This window comes from Rhodnius prolixus, unplaced genomic scaffold, assembly GCF_049639745.1.
Source record: "Rhodnius prolixus isolate KJV_2025 unplaced genomic scaffold, Rpr scaffold_4, whole genome shotgun sequence".
In the NCBI taxonomy this organism is placed as follows: domain Eukaryota; kingdom Metazoa; phylum Arthropoda; class Insecta; order Hemiptera; family Reduviidae; genus Rhodnius; species Rhodnius prolixus.
The window spans coordinates 39,678,837-39,697,708 of record NW_027411614.1 but is presented as its reverse complement, the minus strand read 5'-3'; the positions used below and the strand labels follow the sequence as shown (position 1 = coordinate 39,697,708).

The 18,872-nt window shown below is 32.2% G+C and overlaps 1 protein-coding gene across 1 annotated transcript in view; it reads left to right on the top strand.

The window, feature by feature from the left end:
• Window positions 1-194: 194 nt before the first annotated feature.
• The window catches only part of LOC141456275 (alpha-tocopherol transfer protein-like), a 39,734-nt gene continuing 21,056 nt past the window's right edge, over window positions 195-18,872 (top strand). The window contains exon 1 of the mRNA XM_074132122.1: window positions 195-506. Within this exon, the coding sequence (XP_073988223.1) occupies window positions 344-506 (163 nt within the window). The 5' untranslated portion in view covers window positions 195-343. The remainder of the gene's footprint in view (window positions 507-18,872) is intronic.

The window sequence follows — 18,872 nt, the reverse complement described above, 5'->3', positions numbered from 1 at the left end:
TAAAATGACGACCTTTAGAAATTTGCTAACTAAGGTTTGTTTACTACTAGGACAGATCGAAGGTCAATCGATCGAAAAATTGTTATTTGCAAAAATGTTAATTAAAATAAAAATATTTAAGTTCATTTAAGGGTAGGAGATGTAGAGACATAAACAATTGAGACAATGAAAGTGTGTGGAAAAAAAATAATTCACGAATGGTGTACAGTGGAACATGTTACAAAGAAGAGGTGAATGGATTCAAGGTGGGGAGCGCCTATAAGAACAGATAAAAGAGTTTTACTGTTTTAGTTAGGCTCTGTTGGTTGGTTTGAAGTCTGGTCTCGCTGAGCAGCCTGTAAAAATGAATGCAAGTGATAAAACAGTGCAAATGGGAGACCATGTGTTTCGTTTTGAAGATGATCCAGATCCTGGTGATTTTTTCTTAGAAATAGCTCGTGCTGAATTAAGGGAAACACCGGTCATTCGTGAAGCAGCACTTCAAGAAGTTAAAGAAAGAATTGCAAGTCAGTATATATTTTTATAAATATATATATTTTTTTTAATTTTAGAGCTATTGTAGTCTTCGTAATTGTTTGTGGTTGGTTTCAATCACTACAATCATACTTCAATACAATTATTCTCACTACGATTATTAACACTGCAATTATTTTTCTAGTCGTGAATGTGTTTGTAACGACACTATTCATGTTGTATTGAAATTAATAAATCTGTTAACTCAGAATGTAATTTTCGATTTAACGTTGAACTCAATTACAAACTAAACAATTACGTTAATTAAATTAGTAAGTTACCCGATAAACTATTTTCTTAATTGACTTACCAATTTATTTATTTAAAAAAAATTCTATTCAAAAGTTTTATATAAAATTAGTTTAAAGAAAATAGTAAATAAAAAAAACATTGACAATTTAAGTCATTATATCATTTGAAAGAATGTGACATCAAACGAAATTATGGGAAAATGGTAACAATGGGAAACAATGTTGTATTAAAAGCAGAAAGCATTATAAATATTCCACAAATAGAAACCAAAACAATAGCCCAAGAATATTAAAATAAATGTGTAATATTCTACGCAAAGTGTAATGTTAATAAAAAATAATATACTTCAAAATAATCTAAAAGAATTCTGAAACTTTACTCAATTTTAAATTTACTTCAAAATTATCCGTTCCTCTGACTAAGACGGTGAATTATGAATGAAGCATGATATCTGGCAAAAGTGTTTGGAATAATAATGTTAGGGCAATTTAATTCCTTCCAGGTGCTTAAGGGAAAACTAGCCAACAACCATAAAATTCATCAATAAAGTCGACTGGTCTTTCTATCCAAACGACTGTTGTCCAATAAATTATTCTTATTTACAATATTAAGTGTTAGAACTGTACAGTATACTAGTATGATACTTTAGAGTGAGTCTATCATCACTTCTCGCCTAGAATCTATAGAGAATAGAAGTTTTAAAGAAAACGGTTGAAGCCATTGACGAGAAAATTGCAAAAACAAAAAAAAAAAAACATTTGTCACACAGCCCTTCACAGAGTTTTTGTGCAGAAATCTTTTGCAGCATTCTCTAACAGTACTGAATCGAAATATAGATTTGAATTTTGATTAGTTTTGAGTTATGGTAGAAACAAGCCCATAGACGTACCCTTGCACAATTCCATTTTTTTTTTTGTACGCAGAGGATCTTAAAACTTGTATTTCTTGTATTTAAATGTTGTAATAACTCAATTAATTTTTCTTAAGGGATAGGGAAAAGTAAATATAACTGCGGGAGAAATAAGAAAAATATTTAGAAATTACTCAGATTAATTTGTTCTTCAATTAATGGTATTTGATGATTATTTCTTCAATATTGTGGTCTATAATAAAATCTTAATTTCTTCCCATATAGTTTAGGAGACATTCTAAGCAATATTTTGAATATATCTTATGGTGGAAGCCTTCTTCCAGCTACACGTCAATTTGCTCTGAAATGATTTCCCTATGTTCAAATTAGGATGTTAATAATAAAAATATCAACCGTAATATTAGGTGTGACAAATTGACGAAGAATAACAAAAACAATTCTCGTTCAGTTAATCTCCTCTTAACACTGAATTTTGGTTATACAGCTTTGTACGATTATTCCAAAACATTCAAGTGTCCTTCTAATTTCAAAAATTAATCCAGAATTCATTTTGTTACTAAATTTAATTGTTACCATCATCATTGTTAACATCTGCCAGAAATAACTTTATATTTTTTGTAGTCCCCACAATATAATGAATTCGTAAAAGCAAACAATTCAAAAGTATAATTTTAACGCTAAATAAAAATAAAATAATTCCACTGCTATATTATTATAACTTGTCCGCAAATAAAACTGCTTATTCAAACAAAAATTTTCAACTTGTTCTTAGAGAACATGATATCATTTTTATAAAAAAAAACGCCAACATTAAGTGCATATATCGTATGATAAATATTTTTATATCATTGATAAGTTTAATTTGTACTTTCTTGTCAAAATAAAATCCGAACAAGAAATTGTTGGACATTTATCCTTATTTGATTAAAATTTGCGTTATTGAGTTAAAAAAAAATTTTTGTTTTTGCTTATCATCGTAATGATAGCCGTTTATTAATAGTTCAATTTAAATGTTCAAATGAAAGTACTCGTAAAAAATGAACTGGGATAGGTTGTTAACATTCGTGTTTGATTGATTAATCATTAAGTAAAGACATTAAAAAGGGAAAATGTTTACGCGAAGAAATAATAATTATTTATAAAATTAACACTTTTTTCATGTACTTCCTTGTTCAATAGTGTCCCACATGAGCCTTCCGCAGTACCTTCTTGTAGTTCATATTTTTACTTAATTCAGACAAATTTACTTCTTAAATTTTTTGTTGAAAGATCTGAAAGATGATATTGATGGGAAAGAAACTATAGATCGTACATTCTTCTCAACTCAATTTACCTTTCTTTACTTTACCTTTAGTTACTTTACTGAATTGACCGGAATACACAGTAAATAGAATGTTAGTTTGCATTTGTTGCACTACACTCCAAACCAGACCATTTTGAAGACCATTAAAAATTCGCAGCACTACCTCAACCTCATTACTGAATGGTGATTAAATTGAAATACGAATAAGTGCACCCAAATTATATTTGTTTAAAATACATTACATTTACCTATCACACTAAAGAATTAAACATCCACTGAGACAACTTCTTGGGTCTTCCTCCAGCTTACAATATATTAAGACCGATATGTCTGTAAGGTGAGGTACTACGGTGAATACGCCAAACCTTCCAGTCAGAGAATTCAGTTTACAAAGTTCACGTAAAACGTTAGTGCTCGTTTCTATGTTTTCAACTCTTACACTGCTGTTAAGACTTCAACGTGTACTTCTTTCATTTGCAAACTACACCACACACGCTTCGCTACCTTCCACACTTTAGTTTATTCATTCATCATTAGAGACTCAAGCTCTCTCAGCTACTTTGCACCCATCTTGCTACTTAAAATGGCAATGACCTCCTTCTATTCTGTGATCAAGGAAGATAGTAACACCTGATGAGTTCCAGCACTGGCTGGCATCTCTCATCACGGCTGTGGCAAGTAGAGGAGAGGCCACATTAAATATTCTGTTCTCATCCATTGATTTCCAAGATGCTCATATTTAATAACGGTATTAAAACTCTAAAATAAAAGGCAGATTTTCTGAAAAGTTTTGGTTTTTAGTTTCTACGATTTCTCTACTATTTCAGTCAATTTTACTGTTATATCACCCATACTTTACTAACAAGAAGTAAATTTATTGCAAGAAATTACATATTAAGGGAGTGTACGTCAAATTCTTGAAGAAGTGTGGAGAAACCGGATGCTAATTGTTCTACAAATAATACCCTTAAAAAAATAGGGTTAGAGAAAATCATGAGGCATCAGATGTTTTAATTTAATCGTATTGGTGGAAAGGAAATTTTTCTGTGAAGTTTTAAACAGATCTTCTGAGCACGTACATGTCTGTACGCTTCTCAGTGATTGACTCACTGAGTTCAATGAAATGATTGTAGCCGGTCGTACAAGAGCTAGAAGAGGAGCAGCGTGAAACGTGAGGTGTCATACAATCACTAGAATGTCTGCAATACGAGGGTCGTTTGAAAAGTCCGTGCAAAAATAAAAACTACTTAATTTTTTGGGGTAAACCTTTTTTATTTTTCAACATAGTCTCCTTTTAGGCTTATACACTTCGTCCAACGCTGCTCTAGTTTGTTGAACCCTTCCGAATAATAGGATTTGTCCAAGTCTGAAAAATAGCCATTCGTTTCTGCAATCACCTCCTCGTTTGAATAAAATCTTTTTCCCGCCAGCCATTTCTTCATATTGGGGAACAAATAGTAGTCCGAGGGAGCCAAGTCTGGAGAATAGGGGGGATGTGAAACGAGTTGGAACCCTATTTCCATTAATTTTGCGACCACAACTGCTGAGGTGTGAGCTGGTGCGTTGTCGTGATGGAAAAGGACTTTCGTTTTTCTTGCAGCTCGGTTTTCAAACGGTCCAATAACGATGAATAATATGCACCTGTAATAGTTTTACCCTTTTCCAGATAGTCGATGAGGATTATTCCTTGCGAATCCCAAAAGACAGTCGCCAGGAACGGTCTTCGCCTTTTTTGGCGCAGATTCCCCCTTGGTAACCCGTTGTTTAGATTGTTCTTTGGTCTCAGGAGTGTAGTGATGTATCCATGTTTCATCCACAGTGACGAAACGACGCTTAAAGTCCTGCGGATTCTTCTGGAACAGCTGCAAACCGTCCTTGCAACACTTCACACGATTTCGTTTTTGATCAAGCGTGAGCAATCGCGGCTTCCCATCTTGCGGATAGCTTTGTCATGTCCAAATGTTGATGCAAAATATTATGTACCCGTTCATTCGAGATGCCCACAGCACTAGCAAACTCACGCACCTTCACTCTTCTGTCATCCATCACCATATCATGGATTTTATCAATGATTTCTGGAGTAGTAACCTCAACAGGGCGTCCAGAAGGTTCAGCGTCACTTGTGCCCATATGGCCACTCTGAAAATTTTGAAACCACTTATAAACTGTTCTAATCGAAGGTGCAGAGTCACCATAATGTTTATCAAGCTTCTCTTTAGTCTCCTGAGGCGTTTTACCTTTCATAAAGTAGTGTTTAATCAACACACGAAATTCTTTTCCGTCCATTTTTTGAAAATCACTCGACTTCCTCGATTCAAACGAATGCCAAACACAAAGAAATAGACCGATCTGGCTGTAACTTAGTGTGTGTTCTTCCAAGAGATGCTACTAACTAAACATAACCTCGATACGCGCCAGTGGTGCTATCTCTCTGACTTTGCACGGACTTTTCAAACGATCCTCGTACACACATATTCGTGAATCCAGAAATACTTCCATGCTTGAGATGACCACAATTGTAGAAGTCTTTCGAGCGATTTCACAGAGATTTTTGTTTTATAATCAAAGACAAGCACAGCACATTTACATGATTGTTAAATATAGAACTTGCTTTTTCAAAAACGTAACCCAATTGTATTCTTCCTTTAAATAGATTAGAATAGATCTCTCATTTGTAAATCAAAGATTAAAACTTACGATAAAGAAAAAGAAAAAAGCTTATAACCCTAAAGCTAATAATTCTGATAACTGAACAAGAATTCTTCATTTATCATTATTAATTTGTATTTAGCAAGTTAATCAAGTTTTTAGTTTCATTTATTTCATATTTTTGCAGTTGCTGAAATTATTTGCAAGGCAACATGTATTTTATGTTTTTACTTGTTAATGATGTGTGATACCTGTTAGGTAACCGATACGGTGGTAAAAAAAATGAATGCTCGCTTCCTTATAGTTTTGGCCCAGGTGAATTAAAAGCCAAGGTGAACCAGGTGAATTCTACTTGTGGATCAGTATGCTACGGTAGAAACAGGTGTAGCGAACCACATTTTTTTCCTTACTTTCCTGGGTTATTATTATCAAAAGAGATTCGTTGTATACTAAAAATAAGCTATAAAGCAAAATATAGACCAAAAAGTATAAAATGCATTCTTTGGTACAACTAATCTAACAAACAGAATAATTAGAAAATGTGGTTAGATTCGCCGTGCTGGATATCTTTGAATTTATCCGAAGTAACACATGTTTATTGTATCCCTTACTGGTTTCGCACTTGCATCTATCATTAGTTTGGTGTAGAGATTTCGACTTTACTTACGTTATAAACTTTCTCACTTTAAACTTGCTGACTCAGTCATTTCTCATTGTCACTCTGCCGTCATTAGAAGGAAAGCGAAAAAGTTGATGAAAAGGGGCAATATTTAGGATGACTTGGGGAAAGATCTCTCCATGCAGTTCTAAATCGCTAATTTTTGAAAGCACATGTGGACATACCATATAATTTTATAAGGATGGCCTTATGCTCCGTCGATTTGGGTTTTTCTTTTGCTTTAACCTTCTTGACAGAGCGAAGAAAGATGCTTATAATCATATAAAAGACTGATTTTTCTGCAGCAATTTCCTATTAATTACAAAAATACAAATCTATCAAATAATTATTTAATAAAACAATTCTCACAAAAAAAAGAAAAGAAAAAGAGATTTCATATATTTAATGTTCTATCTATTGAGTTGTTTGCAACAAGTAATACTTGTGGAATGTTACCATAACGCCCACACAATCTTTTTATTGTTTTTAATCAAAACTCAATGTTCATATCACATGAGTTATTTATCTACCAGCAGAAGTGTAAGAAGTATGTTTTAAAATTATGTTCAGATGGTTAGTTATCCTGTTCATTCATTGAATTGAATTAGAAAAAAAATATGGATTAGAATATTTTTAAATATATGACTCGTAGTATAGTTCATTTTGAGAAAATGTGACAATAAAAACAAGATATACATGTTTTTTCTTCAAAGAAATTTTATGGGGAATTCATAATGTTTTTTCACATTTATTTCTGCCAGAAGAGTGAAAAAAAAAATCCTCTAATTAGAGCAGTTCCGAAAAGAAATTACACTATTATTGCAAATCAATTAATTGATATAGATTACTGCTGCAATTTGCTGCACAGGTGCTATGAAAGCAAGTAGAGAGGCTAGGTTAATGTTAGAACGTACATTGGATACCATATTCGATTCCTCGGTCTTGGCCTTGGATTTTATTTAATGGTTAAATATTATGAAGTTCATAGTAAAGTACGTTTGCTAGTCGCCTCTGTCCATGACATCTAATTTGATGGATGTAAAGCCCACCTGGAAAAATAGGTACATTTTCTTTTGTTTTACTTTTTTTTTACATTACAACTTCAGCGTACTAGTTAAATTATTGGCGGTATGAAGCCTGCCGTTTAGTCACTTCACAACATTCTTATAAAGAGTTTAAATACAATAAAAAATATTGCAAATTTATAGTAACTAAAATTGAATGCCACTAGAAACTACTGGTAAGATCTGAGAAGAATGCAAGTATATAGTCTTAATTTCAATCGATTACGAACAATTAGTTGTTGAGTCACCGCACTAAAAAAATATTGGTCTTTCATTTAAATATTATGAAATTGACCCCTATGGTTCTCCTCTTTCACTAAAGTATTATCTAATGTTATATAAGGATAATTTTTAATAGTGTTAACGCAGACATTGGCACAGGTTTATTGTGAATGATGTTCTTTAATTTTAATTCTTTTATTACTACTATTTAATTGAATTATCTAGTTTTTTTTTCAGTTTATTTTATTATTAAAATTATTATTTACTATGGCATAGGCTCAGTTGCTGCAATAAAGTCAGAATCGTTTTATGAAAATTGATTTTATTTATGAAATTGAGTTTTTATGAAAATGTGTTTTAAGGTCCCCGAACACAAAAAATAAATTATTTTTCCTGAACCTTTTCTAGTCTGGCGGCCGATTTGAGGTAATCGGTTTGTTTACCGCCCTCTACCAAAATGAAAAGCAAAGAATACGAATGAATTCCAATTGCGAAATTCTATTAATGACAATACTCCAGCCCCCCATATAGTCGAAATATCGACATCTTTTTTGTTGCTAACTTTTTAGCGCATTAGTTATTCATATGGCTATCACTGTTGCTAAAGTACCTGTTTTGGCGAAAACTCAAAAAACTTCAAAATTTGGACAGGCCTTGACCGACTCTTTTTTTATTTTTGTGCTGTCTGCTGTTACAGAAACTATCCAAAGCACCATTAAGTAATTAGCTATCAGCTGGTACTGGTTTAAAAAATTTTATCTGCAATTTTAGGAGGCCAGTTTTTTTTTTAGCTAAACAGTGGCTTTGATCTGTCGAAACTAATTCTTAATGTCCCTTCAGTCGCCTTGTCGATCTCAGAGATTTTGCATTATATTCAACAGACAGTAGAAAATCTCCAGCAAATCATGTATATTTATTCGGTATGATGTAATTTCAAACTTGCTGACCGATTTTGTTACCACTTTAATGCGTAAATCTAATTGTAAGTTATTAGAATGAATTTCACAAATTTTTCAGTCTAGTTATGAATGTGAGGTCATTTATTTTAATGAGTAATCAATAGAATTATTAGGGTATAACAAAAGTTTGTGATTCATTAATGAGTATTAAACGAATAAGGCTGGCTAGTTTATTATTCAAATAATAAAGATAAAACGCTTAAACCCATCTTCATGACAGTAATTCAACTTCACTTTGATAACACTAAGCAGTTTTGGAGACAGAGAAAAATTCAATACCACCTACTTTCATAGTAAAATTATACTAACCCCGTCAAAAATTACCCAAGGTAGTCCAAAAAAAATGAGGGCTTTAAGCATCTCGAGGAAGAAGTTTTCTAGAAAGTAACTACGTTACCTTCAATTTGAACACTGTTGGATTTAATACATAATTTTAAATGCATTGCACAAAATTTACAGTTTTGTTGATTATTTCAAGTTGAAATTCAAAATAAAAAGAATTCTTATTTGTTTGTTTCTTTACAAAAAGAAATAAATCAAACCAATTAAACAATATCATTTAATTAACAATTAAACGAAATCAAAATAACCATTGTTAATTAGTAAAATGGTTAAACATGCAATTTTACAATTGTAGATTAACTGTAGAAGGTATTGTAAAACACAGTAAATAAATAAATAAATAAGATAAGATTATTTGAAGATTATTACTAGAACTTTATTTCTCCATTAGTTAAAAGAGGGTAATTAAATTGTATTATCTTTATTTCTTTATTTGAGAGCATTTGTTTTAGCATTAAGCAATACTGATATTGAGGATTACAATTAATGATTTACATAAACTGCATAGAAGGGAACAATAGGCAGTATGATTTAAAACTTGTGCAGTCCATTTTGTTGAACTGAAAAATGAATATTGATTTTAATTCATATATTTAACTTTATTTCGTCGAAAAATTTCATAAAATCGAAGTGTTTAAATTTTTCATCGTCCAACTTCTTCCAAGGATGGAACAATTTACAAAGCTCGCTTTTGTGTTGAAAGGGGTCTCAAGAAAACTTCTTTTTTTATGGCAGTTTCAAATACTGAAATTTTAAATATTACGAGCGTCGTTTGAAAAGTCCGTGCAAAAATAAAAACTACTTAATTTTTTGGGGTAAACCTTTTTTATTTTTCAACATAGTCTCCTTTTAGGCTTATACACTTCATCCAACGCTGCTCTAGTTTGTTGATCCCTACCGAATAATAGGATTTGTCCAAGTCTGAAAAATAGCCATTCGTTTCTGCAATCACCTCCTCGTTTGAATAAAATCTTTTTCCCGCCAGCCATTTCTTCATATTGGGGAACAAATAGTAGTCCGAGGGAGCCAAGTCTGGAGAATAGGGGGGATGTGAAACGAGTTGGAACCCTATTTCCATTAATTTTGCGACCACAACTGCTGAGGTGTGAGCTGGTGCGTTGTCGTGATGGAAAAGGACTTTCGTCGTGGGCTAATCGTGGGCGTTTTTCTTGCAGCTCGGTTTTCAAACGGTCCAATAACAATGAATAATATGCACCTGTAATAGTTTTACCCTTTTCCAGATAGTCGATGAGGATTATTCCTTGCGAATCCCAAAAGACAGTCGCCATAATCTTTCCGGCCGAAGGAACGGTCTTCGCCTTTTTTGGCGCAGATTCCCCCTTGGTAACCCATTGTTTAGATTGTTCTTTGGTCTCAGGAGTGTAGTGATGTATCCATGTTTCATCCACAGTGACGAAACGACGCTTAAAGTCCTGCGGATTCTTCTGGAACAGCTGCAAACCGTCCTTGCAACACTTCACACGATTTCGTTTTTGGTCAAGCGTGAGCAATCGCGGCACCCATCTTGCGGATAGCTTTGTCATGTCCAAATGTTGATGCAAAATATTATGTACCCGTTCATTCGAGATGCCCACAGCACTAGCAATCTCACGCACCTTCACTCTTCTGTCATCCATCACCATATCATGGATTTTATCAATGATTTCTGGAGTAGTAACCTCAACAGGGCGTCCAGAACGTTCAGCGTCACTTGTGCCCATATGGCCACTCCGAAAATTTTGAAACCACTTATAAACTGTTCTAATCGAAGGTGCAGAGTCACCATAATGTTTATCAAGCTTCTCTTTAGTCTCCTGAGGCGTTTTGCCTTTCATAAAGTAGTGTTTAATCAACACACGAAATTCTTTTTCGTCCATTTTTTGAAAATCACTCGACTTCCTCGATTCAAACGAATGCCAAACACTAAGAAATAGACCGATCTGGCTGAAAATTGGTGTGTGTTCTTCCAAGAGATGCTACTAACTAAACATAACCTCGATACGCGCCAGTGGTGCTATCTCTCTGACTTTGCACGGACTTTTCAAACGACCCTCGTAAATGCGTAGTATTTGTTTTTTTAAATTTCATTTCAATAGTAGACAAATTAATTTTAGGTCTGTAGTTATTGCACTTGATTGCCACGCAGATATTCCAACTTCCAATCAGCTTATTGCTCTTAGATTTTCCCTTCTGGTGAGAATCAATGGATAAAGTTGTTTTGAAGGGAGTCACAAGCTCTGAGAAAGGCTCCAGGCGCCAATGACCTCAGCCTTAAATTGGGGGAAAAATGAGTGAAATAGTTTTATGTCAAAATGTCTTTTTAGTACTTGAAGAGACATTGAGACAAAAGTTTTACTTATGTAGTCCATGGTCTCTGTACTCTTGTATGTCAGGACCATCCTTGACCCATTGTTCGTTACTCTCTCATATTGGTAGTATTACAAGTTTTTTTTTCTATTGCAAATTCGAATAATAGAATAATTAAAATAATACCAGTGAATCAAAAGCTAATTTTGGAATAATCAGTATAAGTCATATAATTATGTCATATTTTGTTCTAATAAATTCCAAAATGATTGGGAAAATCAACTTTTTTATGGCTATTATAAAATATTCAAAAAATATCACTTTTGTTTTAAAATTAACAAAATTATATAATTATTATTTATTTGTAATACTATTTACTACAAGGATACATCGTGAGAGAATAAGGTAGATACAAGAAAAACGTACTTTATTGTAATAAATTATTCATACATGAATAAAGAATACTGGCATAGTAAATCCGATGCTGTAAGTATCAACAATAAAATCCAATACAAGCATCGAGAACTAACCAAACAAAAAATTATTATTGATAAAAACACACAAATACATTTCTTCCTCATTTACGAGTGAGAATGAATAATTGTATGTAAAAGAAGTCTCTATTTATTTAATATTAATTTAGATTTTTGTAAATGTAATATCTATTAGAGAAATCAATCTTCTGCATCGCCTCGCTTCGCATCACCTTATGTCAACCAGTTACCATCATTTTTTTCCAACAAAATGTCTTGAATTGAATCTTCTCTTGCCAAGGCATTAGGAACTCTCCTTCGTACTTGCTGGAGTTACTGATTCCAGCTATTTAATTCATATTTATCTGGAACAATAGATTCTCATGTGTGGTGTACGTGAACATATTAGTCTTTCTTACATAACAGTACATCTAATTTTTACCCTGCATACAAGCTTTGCAATTTAAACCTAAAAGTTACCGCCTTATTTTAAACAATAAGCTCTTACTTGATTAATCAAAATTGTTTCTCAAATAATTGATATTAGTTTGATAACAGTTTATCAATTAACAGTTTGATGTTAATTTTGGGATAGACGGTTGTTTTAACTTTACCACTGTTATTGAATATTTAACACTGAGTTCCGCTGTATATTAAAAGGTTAAGATAACTTTGTTCAGGATATTCTGCATCAGTGAGAAATCACATTCTAGTTTGGCATCATTCAACAGTTTTATTTAATATCTCCTTTTACCTACTTACGTATTCGATTTGTATTCATGCCCAGAATTTGTGGTATTGCTTGTTTCAAGCAAAAGTAGAAGCGAACACTTGTAGCGGACTAATATTTGTCTCCGAAACCACATCTACACACATAGTTTCATTTCGCAAAATTTGCCTACAATTAGATCATACACACACACAAAAATCTGCCTATGAAAGATTTTCCAGTCCGTTCTGAACAAACTTCTGCAACAATGTAACGCGTCCATTTCACAGAATTCATTTAAGAAGCAAGAAGGGTCTGTTATTTCGTAGTTACTTCAACCACTTAAAAAACCTCGTTTTAATCTCTGTTATTCGGCCAAAAATCCAGCATTATGGCATTCAAGAATAGGAAGAATAATGTTGTAATTAGTAATATAAGGACTTTCTTATTGCTAGATTTTTCTTTTAAGTAAGAATTTTGAAAATGAGGTGTATTCAAATCTAAGGTGTCAAATGTCATTTTACTTGGGAATGTACTAGCAGAGGTTAAATAAAAGAATTTTAAGAGGGCAGCAAGATTTTGTATAGTCTTCATTTGAGAAAAGTGGCCTATACACCACATCTTATAATATTTCTGAATTATTGTGATTTGATTGCAACACTATTTGCTCTTTTTTAAAAATCCTCAACATATTTACTTCTCAAACTGAGTGGCAAAATTCATTATATTTACTAAGAAAGTAGGTAACTTTCTGCAAATTGTTGTTATTTATTAAAACCTATTAACTTTTAAGATAAAAATGGAGCGAAGATGGTAGGCAAAAGTTTTCACAGGATAGTGTAGAATTTGCTAATGAGATGGGATTTATTTACCATTCTTATTTCTCAAGAATTCACATCTCTTGACGCACGAGTATCTCAGGAATTAATACCTGATAAATTACGATAACTTATTATCATAATGTTGATAATAAAAGTAGACAGTATTAACGCAAAATCCTGGTGGATAAATGGAGAATTTTATCGGATAATATTTTAATTCATCACATTACGTAATCAGGTAGTTGAAAGCACTTTAATGAAGATAATAAAAACTTTTTAATGTGAAAAAGAAATAGTGGTTTTGGATTTGTTTCATTACATAGCACATTCATAACAAATATTTTTTAATACCACCAAATACAACATTGACTTTCAGTGTTAGATAGATTTCCTAAATATTTAATTTTGTTACTAAGGAGTAGTGACTCAGATTCCCGAGATTTATATCTGTGTGGAATATTTCCCCTGCGCAATACAAAAAGGCATTTTTACAAAACTGATTGATTTCATTCAATTATTTTTAATTTTACTTTTATTCTAAATTCAGATTTATCACTTGGTGAATAAAAAAAAAATGATCAGACCCTCACTTGCCGTGTTCATTACTTTACAAAATTTTCAACTAAATTTCGCAATTAAGTTTAGTACTGTAGCTAAGTAGCTGGGTTAGGTTAGAAATATGTAGTTACACTGTTCATCAAATATGTAAAACATCCGTCCAGTACGGAGATTCTTTTCATGTCAACAAAATTTCATTGAATAATGGGCATTGCATCGCGTGATATGAGTTAAAATTTGAATATGATTCCTTAAAATTTAACTCACTGTATCAACTAAGCTATTGTTTCCAGAAACGTGCAATTTCTCTCAATTGTAGAGGTAAACATTCTTTAAATATGAACTAAATTCCGTATAAAACTGGGCATTACTAAGTTTGGTTATTAGGAGTTAAGAATTAGCAATTTATTAGTATCATAATCATTGTTGTTGGACGAGGTTGTGCTGTTTCATACCACATTTTATTGTTCAGAAAGCCGGAACTCCAACGGTGAGCGATTTCATGTTCCTCTGAACTGCAATTAGCACACAATGAATGTTTCATAAAAACTAATTTAAATAAATTCAAATCTTTGTTGTCTTTTTTAGCTTTTTGTTTAATATGCGTATGAAATTTGCACTTAACAATTAGCGAGCTAAAAATAGGGAATAATAAAACTTAGTGCTTGAAAAAATCTTATCTAATCTTAGTGCTAACAGGGAAATTAACAAGGTATAGTGTTTTTTTTTCTATTTTTGGCAGTGCATTATCGATGTCCTTCAAAGATCAGCGGTTTAAGGTTTTCATTATGTTTATGCAAATACTTATCTTAATACTTCTAGGAGTTAGAAAAATTTGGAAATAAATAACAATTCTGGGATTTTATTTCTTGTGAGGGTCGTGTAGTTTTTATTGAAAATTATTCCAAAGTATGTTGTAATAAGTAGGAATAGTAGTGAATAAGTTTTAAAAAAAAATAAGAAAAAGAAAGATAAAATTGAGGTTTAGAGGAAATATTTTCATTCCATCATTCGCAAACTTCTGATAAAATTTAAAAAGACTGTTTTTAACTTAAGAAGATCCCTGGATTTCAACACCAATCCCAAATACGGCTCGATGTTATATCACACACACAGACTCTGTAGAATATTTTTATATTTTCTTCTTCATGTAATCAGTTCAGTTGAAAGGTTCTTTTTAGTTCAGTTGAAAGGTAGAATGAATGAAATTGTCTTACGATTAACTAATGTTCCTGGAGGTTAATAACAGAGCATGACAGCTGAAGATACTCCTGTGTTATATATATTTTTTAGGGGTGATAGCAAACAACTGTTTGACTATTAATAAATATTAATTTCTGAAAAAAAACAACCAACCAGCCAAGAAAATACCCTATTCCTCCGCGTCAAATATTGTTGCTATCCTTTCTTAGGCTCATTAATATCGAATAGAGAAGACGATTTACCCTCTCTGCATTGTGGTTAGCTCCCTCAGCCGAAGAGAATCTAAGAAGGAATGGACATTCGTCAATTACTGTGGTCAGCATTGCTACTTTTCTTCTTCTCTGCACACTTCCACTTCATGCTTTATATTCAGGACTTTTTCAGCTAATTCTTCAATCCTGAAGCTTGCTTCAAACAAGCGATTCATTATAACTTATCTTTCTCGAAACGCTTTTGATTTGCGTCGATTTACCCTCTAACTTCTGTTATCCATTTCAAATACTTCTTCTTCTCCGCTCGGTTTTCCAGTTCAGGAGCTGTAAAAATCTTCCTCCGAAACATCTTTTAGCTTCTGAAGCTTGGATTGAGCTATGCTTCAACGCACAACATTATCTTTTTGCTTTTGCACACTTTTTGATAAGCTCTAAAATCTGAGGGATTCTCTAGTAAATTTGTTACTGACTAGGTTTGACTTTATAGCCATTCTAAACTGGCTCCCAGCACCGTTGCTGGGAATGGTTGTAAAGACTCAATTACATCCACTAAACTGGAGCCCAGCACCGTTTTACATTCTTATAATCCAGAATAAAGGCTTGAAAAGGCTCCATTGCATCCACTTTAATGAACGGGGACATGTCTGTGATTATTAAAACTATAATTAAAGTGTTGGTGTAATGAATAAAAGGGGCAGTTGTGGGTCAAATGGGTAAGAAGCGTGGCTTTGTAAATGGGAGATTCCCAGTTCGAATCCCGCGTAATGCTTCTTTTTATTTGTTGGACAAAAAAAATGTTAATAGTGAAGTATGTGCTTCCCCGTCCACGACTCCTAATTGGTAGTTGGATGTAAAGCCGCACCTGAAACAATAGGCAATTACTTTATTAAAAACATAAATTCAAGTACATATGCATTAAATAATAAAGGTTTTGAAATAGCTTATTCTCACAATTATTAACAAAAAATGAAAACTGCAAAATAATGTTTTACTTTTTCCTTAGTTTTTTTTTTACTTGTTTTCCTTCAAACAAATTTCGTTAGATTATTATTGGCCAAAATAATTATTAGAAAATGTTATCTTTTTCCTTTAATTATAAATTCAGAAAATTAGCTAACTACTCGATGATACTGGGCATCCAAAACAAGGCTATTATTTTAGCCGTGAGAAAATAATGTATTCAAGGTATTATTTTTCTCTTTACTATCCTTCTAATCGTGAATTCTTGAGCTCTTCTGTTTCATAGTTAATGAATTAAAATTCGTATTCATAAAATTAATTCATATTTATTAAAAAAATATACAAAAAAAAATTGGGATGTCCAAAAGATCTTATAACGCGGCCTCGAAGGGTATCAAACCAAAAATTTGGACTCCTGAAACCTCAAAATTACTTATACCATTCGAAATCCAAAATCTGCACGATCTTTCTCTCTAAGCAGTAAGAGAAAGTAAAACTTATAAAGTAAATTTTCAGTAACTTTAATGATTAGGTATTAAAACAAATTGCAATGTATAAAAACGCAGTAATTATACAATAAATACTAGTTTCAAAAACTAATTCAGTGGTTCTTAACCGGTGTTCCGCGAATATGGACCAAGTGCCCCGCGAAATCTCAATTTTAAATGTATTGAAGTTTAGAAACTGAGCCAAGATACGAAAACAAAAAATTGTTCCTTTTTTTTTATAAGAATTTAATTTTAAGTTCTTGCTAAATACCGAATTTCAAATTATTTAATGTTAGTGTTCCGCGAGAAAAATATATACATATAATTGTGTTCCGCGTCTATGAAAAGGTTAAGAACCACTGATATAAAGGGTTGAAAAATTTTTTGGGTCATGAAATTCTGTAAAATTATGGCCGTTCTATATCTCCCACTGTAAACCACGTATTGATATGGAATTTTGTTCTCTTGTACACTTTGTTTTCCTCAATTATAAACTATAGTTATTTTGTGCACAGATCTATAAATGTAGAAGATATAAAGGGTTGAAAATTTTGTGGGTCATGAAATTCTGTAAAATTATGGCCGTTCTATATCTCCCACTTTGAACCACGTATTAATATGGAATTTTGTTCTCTTGTACACTTTGTTTTTCTCAATTATAAACTATAGTTATTTTGTGCACAGATCTAAAAAGGTAGAAGATATAAAGGGTTGAAAATTTTATGGGTCATGAAATTCTGTAAAATTATGGCCGTTCTATATCTCCCACTGTGAACCACGTATTGATATGGAATTTTGTTCTCTTGTACACTTTGTTTTCCTCAATTATAAACTATAGTTATTTTGTGCACAGATCTATAAATGTAGAAGATATAAAGGGTTGAAAATTTTGTGGGTCATGAAATTCTGTAAAATTATGGCCGTTCTATATCTCCCACTTTGAACCACGTATTAATATGGAATTTTGTTCTCTTGTACACTTTGTTTTTCTCAATTATAAACTATAGTTATTTTGTGCACAGATCTATAAATGTAGAAGATATAAAGGGTTGAAAATTTTGTGGGTCATGAAATTCTGTAAAATTGTGGCCGTTCTATATCTCCCACTGTGAACCACGTATTGGTATGGAATTTTGTTTTCTTATACACTTTGTTTTTCTCAATTATAAACTATAGTTATTTTGTGCACAGATCTAAAAAGGTAGAAGATATAAAGGGTTGAAAATTTTATGGGTCATGAAATTCTGTAAAATTATGGCCGTTCTATATCTCCCACTGTAAACCACGTATTCGTATGAAATTTTGTTCTCTTGTACACTTTGTTTTTCTCAATTATAAACTATAGTTATTTTGTGCACAGATCTATAAATGTAGAAGATATAAAGGGTTGAAAATTTTGTGGGTCATGAAATTCTGTAAAATATTGGCCGTTCTATATCTCCCACTGTGAACCACGTATTGGTATGGAATTTTGTTTTCTTATACACTTTGTTTTTCTCAATTATAAACTATAGTTATTTTGTGCACAGATCTAAAAAGGTAGAAGATATAAAGGGTTGAAAATTTTGTGGGTCATGAAATTCTGTAAATTTATGGCCCTTCTATATCTCCCAATGTGAACCACGTATTGATATGGAATTTTGTTCTCTTGTACACTTTGTTTTCCTCAATTATAAACTATAGTTATTTTGTGCACAGATCTAAAAAGGTAGAAGATATAAAGGGTTGAAAATTTTATGGGTCATGAAATTCTGTAAAATTATGGCCGTTCTATATCTCCCACTGTGAACCACGTATTGATATGGAATTTTGTTCTCTTGTACACTTTGTTTTCCTCAATTATAAACTATAGTTATTTTGTGCACAGATCTAAAAAGGTAGAAGATATAAAGGGTTGAAAATTTTATGGGTCATGAAATTCTGTAAAATTATGGCCGTTCTATATCTCCCACTGTGAACCACGTATTGATATGGAATTTTGTTCTCTTGTACACTTTGTTTTTCTCAATTATAAACTATAGTTATTTTGTGCACAGATCTATAAATGTAGAAGATATAAAGGGTTGAAAATTTTGTGGATCATGAAATTCTGTAAAATTATGGCCGTTCTATATCTCCCACTGTGAACCACTTATTGGTATGGAATTTTGTTTTCTTATACACTTTGTTTTTCTCAATTATAAACTATAGTTATTTTGTGCACAGATCTAAAAAGGTAGAAGATATAAAGGGTTGAAAATTTTATGGGTCATGAAATTCTGTAAAATTATGGCCGTTCTATATCTCCCACTGTGAACCACGTATTCGT